Source organism: Antedon bifida, chromosome 6 (assembly GCF_963402885.1).
Source record: "Antedon bifida chromosome 6, ecAntBifi1.1, whole genome shotgun sequence".
In the NCBI taxonomy this organism is placed as follows: domain Eukaryota; kingdom Metazoa; phylum Echinodermata; class Crinoidea; order Comatulida; family Antedonidae; genus Antedon; species Antedon bifida.
This window is the reverse complement of record NC_136231.1, coordinates 1272647-1290716: the sequence shown is the minus strand read 5'-3', so window position 1 is coordinate 1290716 and position 18070 is coordinate 1272647. Positions and strand designations below refer to the sequence as shown.

Below are 18070 nucleotides of genomic sequence, written 5' to 3'. Positions count from 1 at the left end.
CTGATATTATTGGTGGCGCTGTCGCAATTCTCATGCTCTGTTCTGTGGAAAGAATTAAAGACCAAAAAATAATTGGAAAATAATTATTATATATTTATACATTTCTTTATTAGGATGGCATTAAGGGCAAATAACTTTATTCGGTCTGTTTGGTTGAATAATAACTATAGGAGCTGTGCTTCAAAATGTTTCCGATCTTTTTCTGCTCATGTAGAAGTTGACGATGAAATTTCATGTCTTACAGAGGACCAAAAACAGGTAGGCATAGCCATACTATGGCCCATAGGCCTAGGCTAGTAGGCCTAGGGCCAGGCTATGTCCAGGTAGAGGTTGGACCGAGCGGGGATGGAGTGAGTGAGGAAGGTCCTACTTGTATTGTGTCATAGGCCTAGAAATATTCTAGTAAACTATAACGATATTTTTATATTTGTGGCAGCAGTGCTGCCTGCCACTGAGAGCTTGAGGGTGTGGTTTTTAGAATCTAATTAATAATAATGCTTGACTATCCTATTAGGCCTAGTAGTTTAGATTTCGATCCAAGTCGGCCCTAAACCGTCTCGGCCAAAGTCAAGTCGGCCCCAAGTCAAGTCGGCCCCAAGTCAAGTCGGCCCCAAGTCAAGTCGGCCCCAAGTCAAGTCTGCCCCAAGTCAAGTCGGCCCCAAGTCAAGTCGGCCCCAAGTCAACTCGGCCCCAAGTCAACTCGGCCTCAAGTCAACTCATCCTCACGTCAACTCGGCCAAAAAATAATCGGTCAACTCGGCCCCATTAAAGTATGGAACGCAAAAAGTGCAAAGGAAGGGGATTGATATTTCTTCACATTTTTTTACCAATTCGTAGCTGCGCCTCCCTGCGCCTTTGGTAGCTATTTCGATATCTACAACTGCTACGTGTTTTCGCTGACCGGGGGATTCCCCTTTTTTAAAAACGCAAATCATGTACAAAAACGAGGCACGCCAAAACGATGTACGATCATTTTTTCTATGGCCAAATGGTGGAACGTAGGCCAACGTCTTCGATTTACTAAAATGCGGTACCTGCACGTGTTTTTGTAACACGCGGGTACTTCTATCATATCGGTAATGAGATCATTTTTTTTATCTGAGTATTTTTCTTATTTCTTTATTTTTTTTAAAGCGTGGATAGTAATAATCATAATAATATTAAGCACTTTTTGCGTTCCATACTTTAATGGGGCCGAGTTGACCGATTAGTTTTTGGCCGAGTTGACGTGAGGCCGAGTTGACTTGAGGCCGAGTTGACTTGAGGCCGAGTTGACCCGGGGGACGACTTGACTTTGGCCGAGACGGTTTGGGGCCGACTTGACCTGCACCCATTAATACACAACACCAACTTCCAACCATAATATCACAAAGAGCAGACAGAGACGAGCAGTATAGAATAGACTTAAGACTCTAGTCAAGCACGCCAGTTATAACTTGAACATTTTAATGCATTTTGTTTAAAGTTATAATAGCGTCTTTGACTATTTATTTATACATGATATTAATTATTATGTATACTTGCAGTTAGAAAATCAATGATAGCTGCATATCCTATATAGACGAATTATGATTGCTTCTCACAACAGTCGTAAACATTGCAAGATAGCTTAAAGACCCCTTCCCTACAATTTGTGACGTTTTGTAATATATAAAATAATACATATATATTACTTTTAAAACATTATACCAGGTCATTCCTTGTCTTAAAATAGATGTACGTTTTATGGTAAATTATGATAAAAAGTGAGAAACAATGCACTACCTAAGTAGCTCGCGGTGAATGACCTCTCATGGACGGTCTTTAGGCCTAGCTGGTAAACATCGGTAACGTACAAACATCGTACGCTAGCTATATACCTAGCCTGACGTTGTATAGTTGCTGCATTAATTGTCTTTCTATTTTTGCCAGACTCTGTTGATACAAATTGGAGAAAACCTGATATTTTTGCTGAAAAGTTAGGAGTCTTCCATTTGTTTTGGCCTCACGATCGATCGAAAAGTGGGTGAATTACAGAAGAAAAACAAAAATATCAATCCGTGCACAATGCATTTTGGGATTTATAGCGGGCCGCTATAATTATTAGAATCGACTTATTTTTCACATTTGTAACCGTTTAAAGATGAAAAAAGTTATCACAATAGGACCATATAGTATTATTTTTACATTAAATATAGTTTGTGATCTTAAATTAGATCTAAACAACGTAGAGAAGGGGTCTTTAATGTATAGATTTATCATTTTAAATTCATCATTAATAATAGAGACAATTAGAATATCCATATGGTGATTATAATATTTGTGCATTTTCAGCTTCGTCAAACAGCTTTCCGATTCGCTCAGGAAGAGCTTGCACCATATGCAGATGAGATTGACAGAACAAATGAATTCAAACAAATAAGGGTAGGCATACTATTAAAACACTAAAGCTTTGTCTTTATATGATAAAAAAATGTGATGTGCCCATATGTGGACATGATGATGTCATATCAATACCATATTTGAGCATATCACTACCATATTTGGGCACATCACACTTTTTTTGTCAAACTAGTTTGATAGTGTAGACAGAGCTTATTGTTTGCAATTAAATGCACAATTCAGATTAAAAAAATGTTTTATATGTTACTTACACAATCATAGATGGCTTTTAAACTGTTTTTTCCTTCAAATTAAAACTTAATAAATTTATATTTTTATATTTTAGGAATTTTGGAAAAAGCTAGGTGACATGGGTTTTCACGGAATTGCAGTCCCTGGTAAAGCTAAGCATTTTGTAATGATTATTTAAAGATTCTGTTGAATTCATTTTTTTATTCTGAAGAAATACATATTTACAATTATTTGAAAGATGTATACTTGTATTTATATGAATTATTATTATTATAAATTATTTTTATTTTGCAGAAAAGTATGGTGGTGTTGGAGGTGGCTACCTAGATCATTGTATCATTCTGGAAGAGATGAGCCGGGCTAGTGCTTCAATATCACTGAGCTATGGTGCCCATTCAAACCTATGTATAAACCAAATTGTAAAGAATGGAAGTGAAGAACAAAAACAAAAATACTTACCTAAGGTATGGACAAAAAATGTGGTGTGCCCATATATGGACATGATGATGTCATATCACTACCATATTTGAGCATCACTACCATATTTGAGCATATCACTACCATATTTGGGCACATCACACTAGTTTGATAGTGTAGACACAGCTTAATTCTGCCTGTGGGGTTGAATGATGTGTTATTTTTCATTTGGGGGTTTTGTATTGATAATTGTTTGCTTTACAATTTAAGCTTATAAGTGGAGAGCATATTGGAGCATTGGCCATGAGTGAAGCAGGTAGTGGGTCTGATGTTGTATCCATGAAGTTAAAAGCTGAAAAGATAGGTTAGTTGAATTTACTATGGCATCTATTCTTCATTGTTGACTATGGTCAATATTGAATATGGGGCAATATATACAATATATAAGTATATAATATAAGTAATACAGTATATAAGTAATAATAATATATTAATCCAATCGCAAATTACTGAAAAAATGACAATGTTGTGGGTAAATCAAAACGATTAAGTAAAACAGGCAGAAAAATTGGCAAAGCTTTCGGGCAACACTAGCCCTTCATCAGTGCAGGTTATAATAATATAATATATAAGTAATACAATATAGAAGTTTAATACAAGTACCAAAACCAATAAAGCAAAGCTTGTAGAAAAGATGAGCCCTTCATCTACATCCATTTTCAGATAAAAAATTGATTATATACAGAAACAAACATTTCAACACCCAGAAGCATGAACAAAGAGAATACTTATTAAAGTTACTTACTATTTATTGTTTAGGTGATCATTACATACTCAACGGTAGTAAGTTTTGGATAACAAATGGTCCTGATGCAGATGTGTTGGTTGTGTATGCCAAGACAGAACCAGACCAAGCCTCACATGGTATCACAACATTTATCATTGAAAAGGTTTGTATATAGCGTATGCCCAGAAGTTGAATAGAACAGTTTATATTGCATGGCATGTACAATTGTACATGTTATCCCCATTTTAAAACACCTACTAAAATAAACTATAGGCAAATTAATCCAACACATAGACATAGGCTGTGTTTATACAACACCCTTCTTATTTTACATGCTTACTATAGATATGCGGGTTTTCACAGGCGAAGGTCAATCCCCTAAACTGAGCCATTCATACATGCCGTGTTATGAACAAGAAAGTCAGTCACAGCCAAACATCTGCTGCTATGTTTTCATCTGCAGAGGTCACTTTAAAAGGTTACTTCAGCTCACCAACCGGCCAAATTTGTTCAAGTAGCCTTTCCACGTGGTTTAGTAATTACACTGAATCCATTTCTGTTTACACAACACGCCCATAGACCACACTACACCACACTGGTTTCGCATCTCATTCAAAAGTCTTGTTAATAAATGAGATGATGTATTGAGGTATTGCTTGTTTGTTTTGTACAGGGAATGAAAGGTTTCAGCACAGCTCAGAAACTAGACAAGTTAGGAATGAGAGGCTCAAACACATGTGAACTGGTGTTTGAAGACTGTCAAGTTCCAGGTAAAACAATGCTTGACAATGATTATTTGAATTTATGTTTTAATCAAAATAAATCAAGGCCTAAACTTCACGGCCATCTTGGAGGGCTCTTTTCCACTAAAAGACATTCTATTAACAAATTAAAAATTCTCTCAAGATTTATCTTGAATGTATATGCATAGCCTAAATTAATTATGTATTATTTTTTAAGCCGAAAATATATTAGGAGGTGTAAACAAAGGAGTGTATGTATTGATGAGTGGTCTGGACATTGAGAGGCTAATTTTAGCTGCTGGACCATTAGGGTGAGTGTAACCAATCTATATTATTGAGTTTAAATTTTCTCATTTTTGACAACTTTTTATAATGAATAACTATAATATATATCAAGAAAACAATCGGTTGGATTTTGAATTTTATATTGAATATTTATAATGTTTCAGATTGATGCAGGCTTGTGTGGATATAGCCTTCCCTTACTTACATGAGCGTAAAGCCTTTAAACAACCTATAGGACACTTCCAGGTAAGTTTGTTGTTATTTGGTGTATACATACATGTATATAGCCCACTAAGTCTGTAGACTTGCTTCTAGTGGATTTCTTCTGGAGGTGAATTGGCAGTACACCGGGAGACGATCCCCATGTCTTTATCCAAGTGTACTGCGTTCTTTAATGTGTACATGAAACATGTTATGAGAGAAGACATCTTTTTAACGTAACGTATACTCCGTTTCTTAAACACCTGCATTTAGTATGATTTTTGTGTGTAACTTCGGAGTTTGCTCGACGATTTGAAAGCGTTAATAGACATAACATTGTGGAAAATAAGCTACTATACTCGCTATACTACAGATAATACTGGCTTTATTGCAAATGTGGTGAAGTAGTACTCAATACTAATCATTTCTAGATATGACCCATGTCATATTTGTAATTCTTCTATAGTGGTATATCTAGGATTTGAAATGTGGCGATCCAGGCTAAATAGGCCTTTCTTGGAATTACCTGTAACCCTGCTGTACCATGTATTGCAATAATCTTTAATATTTTGCTGAAAATATATATTTTTTTCAAATGTACAGTTGATGCAAGGAAAAATGGCGGATATGTACACCAGGTTGAATGCGTGTCGGTCATATGTTTATAATGTGGCGAGGGCAGTAGACAGAGGTCATGTTAACAGCAAAGACTGTGCTGGTGTTATTTTATATGCTGCTGAGAATGCGACGCAAGTAGCCCTGGACGCCATCCAATGTCTAGGTACTATGAACTGCTAAGATACATTATTATTATTTTCCTAGATTTATGAAACTATGTACCATGGGAGAAGGCACTCTCTGTCATGTTCTTTATACTAATAATGCCTCAACCAGAATTGATTCGTTGCAATGTGAAGAGTGTACTTGATATGTGTTTAATCTATCGTGAATTGTACACACACCCGAGAAATACAAAACTACATAGTCTGCAAATTATATAAGAGAGGGAGTTTGTATGGTGGTTCGTTATTCCTTTATTGCATACAGGACATTCGTACACATGGGGTATCAAAACAGATTGGTGGTGGGGTTTAGGCTGACCTCTCTAGGGCAAGTAGCTTTCCTAGTTATAGTATAATTAAAAGATTATTCTTTATTTTCAGGTGGTAATGGATATATAAATGATTACCCCACTGGCCGTCTGTTACGTGATGCAAAGCTGTACGAAATTGGCGCTGGTACAAGTGAAATTCGCAGACTTATAATTGGAAGGGCATTCAACGCAGAGTTCAAGGAATAAAATAGATTTATCATAATATTTATTTTAAAAAGTATATTTATATGACAAGATTGTCACACAGATTTTAACACGGTGTATTTCCCATAGACGTATTAGAAAATTACTAGAGAGTTATCTAGGCTACAGCTACAGCTGGCTGGCAAGGTATTCAGATGAAATGGATATTGTGGAACAGATCCTATTAGGGCAAGTTGTGTGTTCAATTATGTAAAATAAAATCTCAATAATAGATTTTTAGTAACTTGTATATAAATATAAAATAATGACTACCTCTGTCAGCCCTAATGATATTGTAAAATGGAAAATAAATACAGGCTTCCTAAAAATGTGTTTTTTCCAAACACCAGTGTCTAATTTCACGAAACTGAACTACTTTATTACACATTAAAAGAACAAAGGAAATCAAATAAACATTTTATTCAGCAAAATATTCATTAATTTGGTTTAACATTGTTTTATTGCATAATTGTCATTGATTTTAGTTCTTTTACTTTGCATAGCAACTCTACTTTGTTCTAAACAATATTCGCTACATAGCTTTTACAAAAGTTTTAATATCTTTTAATTTTACGTAATCTTTATTTGCAACCGGGAAAATCATTTTTGACTTCACAGAGCTGCATTTCAATAAAGCAAATACTGATGAGTGAAAATAAACCTTGTGGAAGCTCTAAAATATACGTCATTGACAAGTTTGGGTGCAGGCTGCAATAACTCTTGGCTGCAAGATGCAATAACTCTTGGCTGCAAGCTGCAATAACTCTTGGCTGCAAGCTGCAATAACTCTTTACTTTAAACTAGTGTTCTTAACTTTCAGTACTTCAGAAATAACAATTGAGTAGATATTAACTTCTGATTTTTTAAAGATATAAACACAGTACGTTGTGGTTAATACTAGAACATGCAAACGTAAACATTTTAAGTCTGCTTTTGAACAGCCAAACAGCCAATTTCAACCATACTGCTATTGGTGGGATAGAATTTGCGGGGCATCTTATTAGCATACTGTTTTGCATAAAGATCCAGGAGTGATTTCTCTCAACTATAAAGCTCTAATCTACAAATCAAGCATAATACTTCGATGGCACTTTGATGTTAAATTTAAATTTCATCATTTAAATTCAAAGTTGCTGATCGGTACTACTAACCTAAATATTCCTACAAAGCTAACTAAGATATCTAAATATATATATATCTATATTTTTATTTTAAAATTTTCAATGTTTATTGAAATCGGTATCGAATAGTAATTATTCAATAAACAAGAATGGAATGTTAATTTTTTCGCCCATTCAAAACACAAAAATAAATAATCTGAAACAACGAATATAATTATTAAATTCCATAAATCTAACATTACGCTAACTTGATCCTACCATTCTAGAATTGGGTCAAGTTTGAGGGTGACTACTAGAACCAAAATCCAGAGGGTTAGCTTATGTAGGAAATGAGTCCACTTGGGATATGAGCTTACACTTTACTACCAGTAAAGTATTGGACTAAGAGAATAAATGTTTAGCATTTATAATATATTTTTTAACCATTTTATATATTTCAATACCACTGTAAGATGAATTGGAAAGACACATGTTTCACCCTAATTGAGCATCTCTTTTATTAGTCATCCTTTTATTATGTATTAGTACATAACCCTCATTTGCCACATATATAATAGCTATAGGTCACCCTTATATTATATTAGGCTTTTAATAAGACATCTTTACTGTTATAGTAGCCCTCACCATGAACCTCAATGAAGTTTCATTGTATGTCATCTTCTTAAATAGCTAACTCACTCACTCAATTGTTTAGGTCAAAATTTCTTTTTGGGCTATATCAAAATCCCCCAATATTACATTCCCCTTTGTATCAGTACGCATACATTCTGATTACAGATAAAAACAATCACATGAAATCTTGAACAATGTTAAAAACAAAAACCAAAGTACTGTAAATCGGTTTTCATTTACCACCATGAATCACTTTCCTCCTCTTCTTGTCCCAGCATTTGATCACATTGAATTGAGTTCTGCTTGTATAGTTTGAAAGACTGGGGTGGTGCAAGAGTATTTCTCTTAACTGCCACGCTAAATTTAGTTGTGGAGCCCATTAGCTCCTCATATTTATAAACTCTATGTCTGAAAAACATCAATCAAAATGAAAAAGTTAAACTATGTTTAAAAGATAGATTTGAAGTACCACACACCTTTTTAGTATAATTGTACACCAACCCTTCCTTAATTCGAAATAGTAAACAAAAATTTGAGAAGTCAGGAAAATCAGGAGAAACCGTAGAGATGTAGATCTGTATTGAATTCCATAGGTGCAATATTAAACTTAAAGCTCTGTCTACACTATCAAACTTTATGTGACAACAAAATGTGATGTTCCCATATAAGGACATGATGATATCATATCACTACCATATTTGGGTATATCACCACCATATTTGGGCACATCACACTTTTTTTTGTCAAACTATTTTGATAGTGTAGACAGAGCTTTAGCATTAGCAAATTGGATACAGCAATAACACATGCATTTAATGCAAATCCTTACCTAAATAGCAAGGGTTCCTGCATCATTTGCATACAGAACTTGGCTGGCAATTCTGCGAATAGTACTCTAGTTATAAAGGTGATACTGCCATCAGCGTCAGCAGAATATTCTATTCCAGTTTTAAGGAATCCTGTGTCAACTTTTAGTGATCCTCGAACTGCCATTGCACCACTGAAAATAACAAGAAAAACTTATTTGCATCCAATTGGGCAGACTTTTCTAAAACTGACTTACAAAATATAACCGAGTTATTCCTACTACTATTTTGTTTGTCCTCTCATTTTTCAAATGGAAGTACATGATGGAAGAATTGATTGGTCAAATTGTCAAAGCATTATCATCATCTGGTACACTATTTATCTTGGATAGACATTGCCTATGTTAATCGATTCCATGCTGTAGTCTGGTACTATAATCTGTCATAACAATTATTGCGATGATAATGTCAGACTTTTACATACTTGTTATAAATAGAAGTTGTAGAAGATCTTTCCCACAGACTGAAATCAAGTCCTCCACTAAGTTTAAGAGATACTGTTCCTTGTACTGCAACCTCAACGTCAAATCCAGATTGTAAGCGGATGGTCTGAAACAGGATTCATTGAGATGATTAAATACACAGTACAGTTATCACTAGATATTCTAGTTGCAGTTAGTTATTTCAATGTGTGCACAAGTGGGGACATGAACATGCTTCCTCATAGACTAGTCCAGATTTGAGAAAAATGAAATGCTGTAGGCATTTCGTGTTAAAAGCGTAAAAAAAATGTGTTTTAGGGTAATTTTGTGGTGCTGAATTCAAATCTGCCCAGCTCAATTTTTAGATCTTCACCCTTAAAATGTGAAAAACAAAATGGCCGCCATTTCACACTTATTTTGGCTTATAACTTGACTTTTAAGTGACTTAGCAAGCCATTAATACGTTTAAAATGGTGGCCATCTTGGATTTCAACATGGCGGCTGAAATAGAACATTTACAACTTTACTAACAATATATTTGGAATCCTCAGTATCACAAACATGGGTATAGACACCATTTTTAACTTGTTACGTCACTTAAAAGTCAAGCAATTCAGCACCCCAAAAATACCCTAAATATATATGTTTTTTCGCTTTTAACACGGAATGCATACAGCATCTTATTAGAGTGGAAATATGACTATCTGGACTAGTCTATCATGCTATTCTTCCAACACTATTTTGTAGGATTGTAGGTCCAGGTGACAACAATTGATATTCATACAGTAGGTTCTGGGTTGTCGTAAATTTAAAGCTTCCTAACCATAAGCATGGTTTTAAACAGTACCTCAAAATGATCCTGAAGTAAAATGATTCCTTGAAGGGCTGTCATACTACTGTCTGAACCCATGCTCCACACAAGACTCATCAGGTCACTCATAGTCATAGAAAAGCTCATAGGTCGAAGTTGAACATCCATCATTTTGACAGACAATCCAGCAGCAGCACCTGCTTCCTCTCCAGTGTCTTCTCCAAGGAAGGTTTCTAAACCTCTTGCCCAAATTCCAACCTAAGGTTACGTGCAGACTTTGGAATTACTTTTTCTGTGTTTATAAATTCTTTATGTTAAATGTTCTCTGAATATTTTAAACTAATTGTCAACTTCTTAACAGCATACATGATGCAATAAAGTGACTAAATTGAAATGAATAGAAGAGTGTGATTGAGTGCAACCTAAAATATTATGAAAGTAGTAAAGCTCTGTCTATACTATCAAACTTTATGTGACAACAAAAATGTGATGTGCCTATATATGAACATGATGATGTCATATCACTACCATATTTGGGCATATCACTACTATATTTGGTCTTACATTAGCAATCTGCAGAGTGTTGTCATCAGCTTCAAGGTTGACAGAGAAGTCACTCTTCCGCAGCACAGCAGTTGACGTAAAAAGAATGTCTTGGTCAAACGTTGACAGTGCATCAGCAGTATCTGAATAAAAGTGAATATTCTTTGAAAACCTGTGTAATTATATTTTGATATAAACCTTCAGCAAAAGCACCTATCCTGTTTATGGATTTTTATGCAAATGTATCTCTGATTTAGATAAATGTGGTTATGTGTAATTTCCGAAAGTAACTATTTTCATACATCTTGGTTTATCAATTTAAAATGTACAACTTGACAATGTGTGCTGTGTGGCCCGCATCTCACTCGTTTAAAAAAATCACAGGAGAAATTATACAGTAAAAAGACCATTCAGGTTATGATAGCAACATGGTCAGTAGTTGCATATTTTATGAATACATTTACTTATTTAAATGCCTACCTGCCATAACATTAGTAAAGGCTGCGGAAAGTCCACTGTGGGCACGTGTGTTATAGTTACTAACTGCTGCAGAAGACAGAGCTTTGCGAACTGTTTTTCTGTCAAAAAAGATATGTAAATAACAATATTTAATTTATTCTCAAATTGCCACTTTTTAAATGTGTCTTGTATAAATATGTCTTGTATAAAAGTTTTTAAGATGTATAATAGAGTATGATTATGGGTTGAAAAAAATGATAAAATTTTACCAACCCTGCCACAGTATTTAGCGTCATCAAGTTGTCAATCTTTGCTGTCAGAAATGTTACCATCTCAGGTACTTTCTGGCAGTTTAGAGACAGCAGGATATTAATGACATCTTGTTCAGAAGGATTCTTAGTAAGAAGGGTGTTGGCTGCCGTAAGTCGGATTACATATGTGTATTCACGTTGAACCTCATGGTATATTCTGTTGAGTACTGCATTCACCTGTCAAGATGCAAGGCTACCATGGTAAGTTTATTAGACATTCATGATATACTGTTTAAATGGTGGTTAGATTATTAAAATTGGTTATATAATAAACGAGTTCACCATGGTTAGGGACCACAGAATATGGCTTCATCACATTAACCAATGAGCCATGCCATCTTGAAGTCATGCTTCTTACACCGTCATGCACGACTATGCCTGCGTTACAACGTGTCAAGCGTATCAAGGCAAGAACGCACAAGTGAATAAATTATATGATATTTGAATCTTACTTCTTTTGTAAAGAATTCTTTGTCGTAGACGTCCATAACATTGATTACTGTTGTTAAAACGTCCGCATCCACTTCATTGGCAGCAATATCGACAAAGGTTTGAAAGAGAGATGGCATCTCTGCATTGCCCAGAGCACGAAGGCCTTGACATTTGGTTGCTACATCATCAGACTTTACCATTTCTAATAGATACTCCTTGATGTCAATAGCAACCTTTAAAAAGAATTATAATCTTGAGATGTAGATAGACGAGCATTTCTGGCTAATTAAAATAGTTCAACCATATAGAACAATAAATGCCTCCAACCAATCGTTGTTGTAATCTTCTGTTTAACACTACAGTCAAGGCATTAAATAAATGCAATCCTTATTATACTTGAAACTGAAGAAAAACAGATTAGACCACTGCAGCCAGCAGTGTAACTAATCTTTTCTTTAACAAGAACTGTATGTACACAGGACCAACAGCTTTATTCCTCATCTGAAGAACTCAATACTATCATGTAATGTGTAACATACCTTTGTTTTACATCTGGACTCAGTACCACAGTATATGCCCAGTAGATTTCCAAGTGTTAGCGCCAGTGTCTCTTTAACTTCATCATTTGGAACACCATTATTTTTTAGCATATCCTAATTATTGAATGAGATAATATTAAAAACAAAACTATTAAATATGAAACATTCCACAAAAATCCCACTTCAAAGAGGTTCTAGGCCATGTTAATGTTTAATAAAATGATAAACATTTTAACTTGAGTCATTCATTTATTAATCTATAGAGCTTTTGTGCATATAAACTGGATCAAATCTAAAAAGCAAATTAAATATGAAATATATATTTATATGTCACTAAAATAATGGTAACAGTAATAACAAATTAAAAAATGAAAAACTAACATACTTTTTGAAAATGTATTAACATTTTTGATAAATTTTCTATATTTAGGATATTCTAAAAAGCAAATGTATACTTACTAAATATTTTTCTAGAAGAAATTCACTAGGGTGGTTATTATAACCAGTTACAAAGAATATCCGCTCAATACCTTCTGCATTTTCTTCATCTTTGAAGTTTACTACTTCTAAGAGGACCTTTTCTGATGCCAATGTCTGTGTTGCTGCAAGGATATCCATCAACTGAGGTCTAGAAAAAGAATCGCACAATTTTGTGTCAAATAAAGTGTAGGGAGGTATTAAGATAAATAAAGAGAAATGTTGTTGTCGATATGAAAGATTAAACTGATTTGAAGGCCTTACATAAAACTAAGTACAACTACATTCATGAATATGAAATATTTCTTTGTATTTGAAATTCACACTACATCAACCTTCATTTATGTATTATATCATGTCTATCATGGATAAATACAGTTTACATGACGGACAGAGAAGTTATTATAATATTCCACTACACACTAGAAGGCTTTAGAGTGTCTTAACTTTTTTATTATCCTAATTTATTATCCTATATTATTTATTTACTATTTATAGGAAAGTCCATTTTAATGTATGAAGACAAATAAATTTAAAACTTACAGAATATCTTTATTTTTAGGATCACGAAGAACTGCTAGAAGAGTGTCTTTACCAGCGTTGCGAAATGCGAGAACAGCGTCAATCGACGCAATAGCTGATTCTGTTTTGGACATGTGTTCACCTTTTAAATTTGACCTTAAACGTTCCATAACTTTAGAAGGCTATAATGAATATAAATAAGGATCAAAGTAATACATACACTTGATATACAGAAGTAAAATAAACATCTGAGGATATAAGATAAAATTTACAATGAAATTTTAAATATAAATACAAATTAATAAAATGAACACTGACATATAAATCAAACATCTCAAATTGAAATGGTAAAATCTTACAATTTCACAGCCGCTGGTACATTGTTGTTGAATTGGTTCTGAGATCATTGAAATGGCTACCAAGTCAGTATTACTGGCCAATGCATCATCTATAGTTGCCCCTGACAACATCTTAGCACCTCCTTCTGTTGAGACATATGTTAAGTCTTGTCTGCAAATAGCAAAATATTATTTTTTGAAATAATATATGAAATAATGGACTCGTTTTAAAGCATGTTGTTGTTCTGCAAATATTGATACATTTTTTCTGTTTGTAACCAATGGGTTATGGATGAGAAATAATTTGTTTTATTCTTTCTTTTCATAACTGATTATTTATAATTGCTGTTATAGGAATCCATTTTCAACACTTTTTTCTGACCTGTTAAAATATGAAACATATCAATTACTTTCAAGTAACTGTCATCCACGTGGCAAGGGTTGTAGACTTTGATAACCTTGTAAAAATATAACATATTGACAAAGTCAAACTAGTCATATCTTTGTGCTCATTGTGATTATTAAAATATTTGATGAGATTAAAGCGCGACCTATTACAGCAAAGGTCTTTCCCCTTTGTTCATATTACAGTACAGACTGTGACAAATGTGTTTGTTTTGTCACAAGTACAAACAGAAAATCAATGTGATGAAAGAATTTAGTTAAATGTGTAAGTTTAATTTATGTGTGATTTTGAAATCTATTATTGGATTATGGAGCTTCACAGCATTTGTTACGGCCAATTCGGGGGAGACCCAAATTAAGGGGACACTTTGTTGAGTCCTCAAGGCAGCTCTTGTTAAAAATCACACACATTTTTAAAATGTAATAAGAAGCTTGTGAATTGATAAAACTAAATTAATATAATTTATTAAAAAGTGAAGAGTACCATTTTAAAATGTAATGAATTTACGAAGTTTGAGAATGACTTACGTTGAGACAACAGAAGAAGCCAGAGATTTTCTAACGTTGATTCCAGTTAAATGACTTTCAAAGCTGCTTGCTGATTGGATAATAGAACCATCATCAGACAACTTGTAGTCTGCTTTCACCTCTGACCTCACATCAATGTCCATGATCTGTTGCGGGTGGTAGTAATTGACGTCAGAAGGAGCAGAACATGTTTTGGAATCTTTAACCTTTTTGATGGTTCTCTCCTTAGCAGTGTACGTTACCTGACATTCACCAGATGCATCAGTCTAATGCAATCAAGAATGTATGAAGTGATTAAAAGATTAATAAATAAAAGGATGAATATTAACAAAATTAATGAATATATTATGAATGAAAAACCTCTCCTTTTTTCTTTAAAAAAAACAGTGAGTAACTTGCCAATTACAGGATGGATAATCTATTTTATAATTTATCATGCTTATAAACGAAGTCTCATTTGAGGCTTAGGGAGTGAAGTTAAAAGAGTTGTGAGTTACAACTCTAGGTCAGGATTGAACTCTGGACCTTGGAATTGGAAGGCAAGCACTTTACCACCACGTTAAGCTCCACTACACTCTTAATTTAATTGATTTTTTTAAATTTTTTTTTTTTAACCATATTTAAAGAGGGTGATCCATCCAGCAATTGCTGATCATTAGGGACCCTCAGAGGTTCACAAGACAAACATATACACAAGATGCTCTACATAAACAAAGTCTTATTACAAGTCTTTGGGAGTGGAGTTGTAATTTTGTCCTTAGAAGAAATCCTGACATGTGACAGGACTTGAACCCAGGACCCTTGGAGTGGTAGCCAAGCATCATAACCATCAAGCCACAACTCCACTCTTGATAATCCAACTATTAAAGTATTTACAACAATTTTTGTTTATAAAAGAAATGCACACAGCTTTTTTTTTACCTCAGTGACTTTTCCATTGGCCAATTGTATCTGAAGCAGGCTAATCAGGCCACGCTTCATGTTAAGAGACCCGGAAACATCCCTCTCATTAGCATAGACTGATCCAACTCTGCCATCATTCCATTGGAAGAATACCGAATAAGGTGAAACTATTTGTTTAGAAAGGGGTGCATTTGTAAATGTGTTCCTATCCTCTGGCCGCTCTGAGACATTTGAAACTTTTGCATCTTGCACCTGCAAAAAGAAGAATTAATTGAAGAAGTGTGCAAAAAGCATGTGTAACTGAAATCTTGTCACAGTTTTGATTTTTTGTTTATAATTTTAAATTGTTTTTGATTGATGCTGTTTGGGCAGTATTTGATAATTAAAATTGGCCTTGTGAGTCAAAGTCGAATAAGCCTAATAATTCACTTACAGTTAATTCAATTAACTGATCCTGTTTATTAGCACTATTTTGCCATGCTACCACTAGGTTGACATTTGAGGAGAGTTTAAACCCGGCGTCAGAATGTCCAATAGTATCTTTGTCCAGAGAAGGGTCATCCACTTTTAATTCAGTTTCGTAACTGTACTTGTACATTTTCCCAAGTTCGTAGTTCAAGGCAGTGCCTAAAAATAAATTGAATTCAATGGTCACATTTTAATAATAAAAAATAGCAAAATGATTTGATCTTTCAGTGCAGCTAATATAGTAAAATAGCAATACCAGCACTCTTAACCTTAACCCTGTAGCTTAGATATGAACGTTACAATTGTTGAGAATAGGAAGTTGATGGTACACTAATGCTAGTGTTACAAAAGCAGCTGATTTCCTGGTTGGACATTTATAACATCTAGAATATGCCGGAACAAATCCAAACATGTATATGAAATTATCAATTGACTAGACACATTTATGAGTGTCTAGATAGTTTAAAACAAAAAGTACCAAATAGGGTTTTAATTTAACGCATTTTTGTGTAATTTTGGACACAATTCAGAATTTTGTTAATTGCAGTAGGTATGAATTTGGAATTTTAGGCTAGTTACTTTTGTGAGGTATCCTGTGTGTCATATACTGTAGATTTAAAGTGGGGGCTAGCAGGCTCTTACACGTGAAAAAAAAAATAAAAAAATAGAAAATTAAAAAAATGGAGGACACCCATGCTTCTCCTACTTTTTCATACTACTGATAACACATTGTTGTTGGAAACAAATATTAAATTACTTACATGTTGAAAGAATAAAACAAAAAGCCAATAAAGTTAGTTGCATCTTCATTTTGTATTCAGCAGTTACAAACTTTAAATTCTTATAAAACTCCTGTTCAAGGTGGTTACTTTCTTCTGAAACTTTTATTCAGCTTCTAGTCACATCTAAAAGTCGACGTGGACAACTGTGAAATCACCGGCAACTATCTAAAATAAATTGCACAACAAATAATGTAACAATAGTCCAAGATTACAACGACCTTTGGAAACAAAAAACAATTTTCATTTCTCAATTATGATAAGACAGAGGCCCAACCGGGAGCTGTTAGTGTTAGTGATAGGTTGTAAACTCTTACTCCTCTACCCACCCACATTCAGATAATAATATTATCAATAATTCATGCCAAGTTTATGATTAAAACTTATAATTACAAGCCTTACCGTTTTGGGGAGTTGTTTCTTGTCTTTCGTAAGTAAACAAGTGTGCAACAATGAAATAAGATTTCGAAATCTGTGCAACAGTGAGGTCTAATCAGCTGTTTATCTATTGTATGTAAATAATTTCCCAGGGCTGTAGGTTAAAGGTCATATTTTGACCGGGGACGACGACCTATTAAAAACGTACGTTATAGAGGGCGGAATTTAATTCAGCGCGCGTTGCTTAAAATCTGCACCGCTACCAATAGCCAGGCTTAGGCCTCTTATTCTTTACTCCATGGGCCTAGCAGCAAACAAAAACATAAATATAACAAAGTTGAATGGCTAGTTTTGTTATTAAAAAACGTAACCTATTTGTGTTTCATTCTGTGTTCCATTCGAATTCAGAACTTAGATATTAGAATTACCGTTATTGACAACAACAGATAATAGATTGTGTTTCAGAATCAGCATCCTGCTGAATTTAAGACTGACAGTAGTGAGGTCGAGGGTGTGTGTGGTGGTGTGCTGGCTAGCTACTGGTAGCCTATAGCTAAGCCCTACCTAGTTCTAGCTGCTAAGTAAGCAAGGCAGGCCTAATCACCTACAATGTAGGTCGGCGGTGTAGGCTAGTGATTAAGAATACATTGGCGCCTAGCTAGAAAGTAAGCAGTGCCGTATTTATAAATAATGGATGATAATTGATATGCACGAGTTGAATGATTTGCACAAGAAATCCTGCACAATTTCAAATTGCGCAAGGAAATCCCATGATCACTCCTCTGAAAATTAGAATTGATTATTTTATTTAAA

General features: G+C 34.3%; 2 protein-coding genes across 3 annotated transcripts; one reads left to right on the top strand and one right to left on the bottom strand.

Moving 5' to 3' along the window:
• The first annotated feature begins 36 nt into the window (after positions 1-36).
• Positions 37-6780, top strand: LOC144845098 (isovaleryl-CoA dehydrogenase, mitochondrial-like). The gene is made up of 11 exons (XM_078702245.1): positions 37-258; positions 2314-2403; positions 2708-2759; positions 2908-3077; positions 3301-3394; positions 3850-3980; positions 4491-4587; positions 4778-4871; positions 5010-5091; positions 5650-5827; positions 6210-6780. Exons 1-11 carry the CDS (start codon positions 115-117, stop codon positions 6344-6346), a joined length of 1269 nt encoding a protein of 422 aa, XP_078558371.1. The 5' UTR covers positions 37-114; the 3' UTR covers positions 6347-6780.
• Positions 6749-17406, bottom strand: LOC144845071 (microsomal triglyceride transfer protein-like). 2 transcript variants are annotated; one of them, XM_078702206.1, is made up of 17 exons: positions 17282-17406; positions 16862-17047; positions 16066-16259; positions 15651-15884; positions 14730-14995; positions 13818-13968; positions 13480-13640; positions 12919-13087; positions 12460-12573; positions 11941-12153; positions 11451-11665; positions 11199-11296; positions 10740-10861; positions 10212-10433; positions 9367-9491; positions 8906-9076; positions 6749-8484 (listed from the first exon to the last, which is right to left on the bottom strand). In XM_078702206.1, exons 2-17 carry the CDS (start codon positions 16908-16910, stop codon positions 8313-8315), a joined length of 2676 nt encoding a protein of 891 aa, XP_078558332.1. In that variant the 5' UTR covers positions 16911-17047; positions 17282-17406; the 3' UTR covers positions 6749-8312. The 2 variants fall into 2 exon arrangements, with proteins under 2 accessions (XP_078558332.1, XP_078558333.1); XM_078702207.1 differs by having other exon boundaries at positions 16862-17043; positions 17282-17320.
• Positions 17407-18070: the final 664 nt, after the last annotated feature.

What these genes read in the sequence shown, in the direction of transcription:
- LOC144845098 (XM_078702245.1), top strand. Translation starts at nt 115, where the DNA reads ATGGCATTAAGGGCAAATAACTTTATTCGGTCTGTTTGGTTGAATAAT. An exon ending in TTACAGAGGACCAAAAACAG is followed by an intron (nt 259 to 2,313) that starts GTAGGCATAGCC and finishes GTGCATTTTCAG; the next exon opens with CTTCGTCAAACAGCTTTCCG. An exon ending in ATGAATTCAAACAAATAAGG is followed by an intron (nt 2,404 to 2,707) that starts GTAGGCATACTA and finishes TTTATATTTTAG; the next exon opens with GAATTTTGGAAAAAGCTAGG.
- LOC144845071 (XM_078702206.1), bottom strand. Translation starts at nt 16,910, where the DNA reads ATGAAGATGCAACTAACTTTATTGGCTTTTTGTTTTATTCTTTCAACA. An exon ending in CCAATGGAAAAGTCACTGAG is followed by an intron (nt 14,996 to 15,650) that starts GTAAAAAAAAAG and finishes TGATTGCATTAG; the next exon opens with ACTGATGCATCTGGTGAATG. An exon ending in GCTTCTTCTGTTGTCTCAAC is followed by an intron (nt 13,969 to 14,729) that starts GTAAGTCATTCT and finishes TGCTATTTGCAG; the next exon opens with ACAAGACTTAACATATGTCT.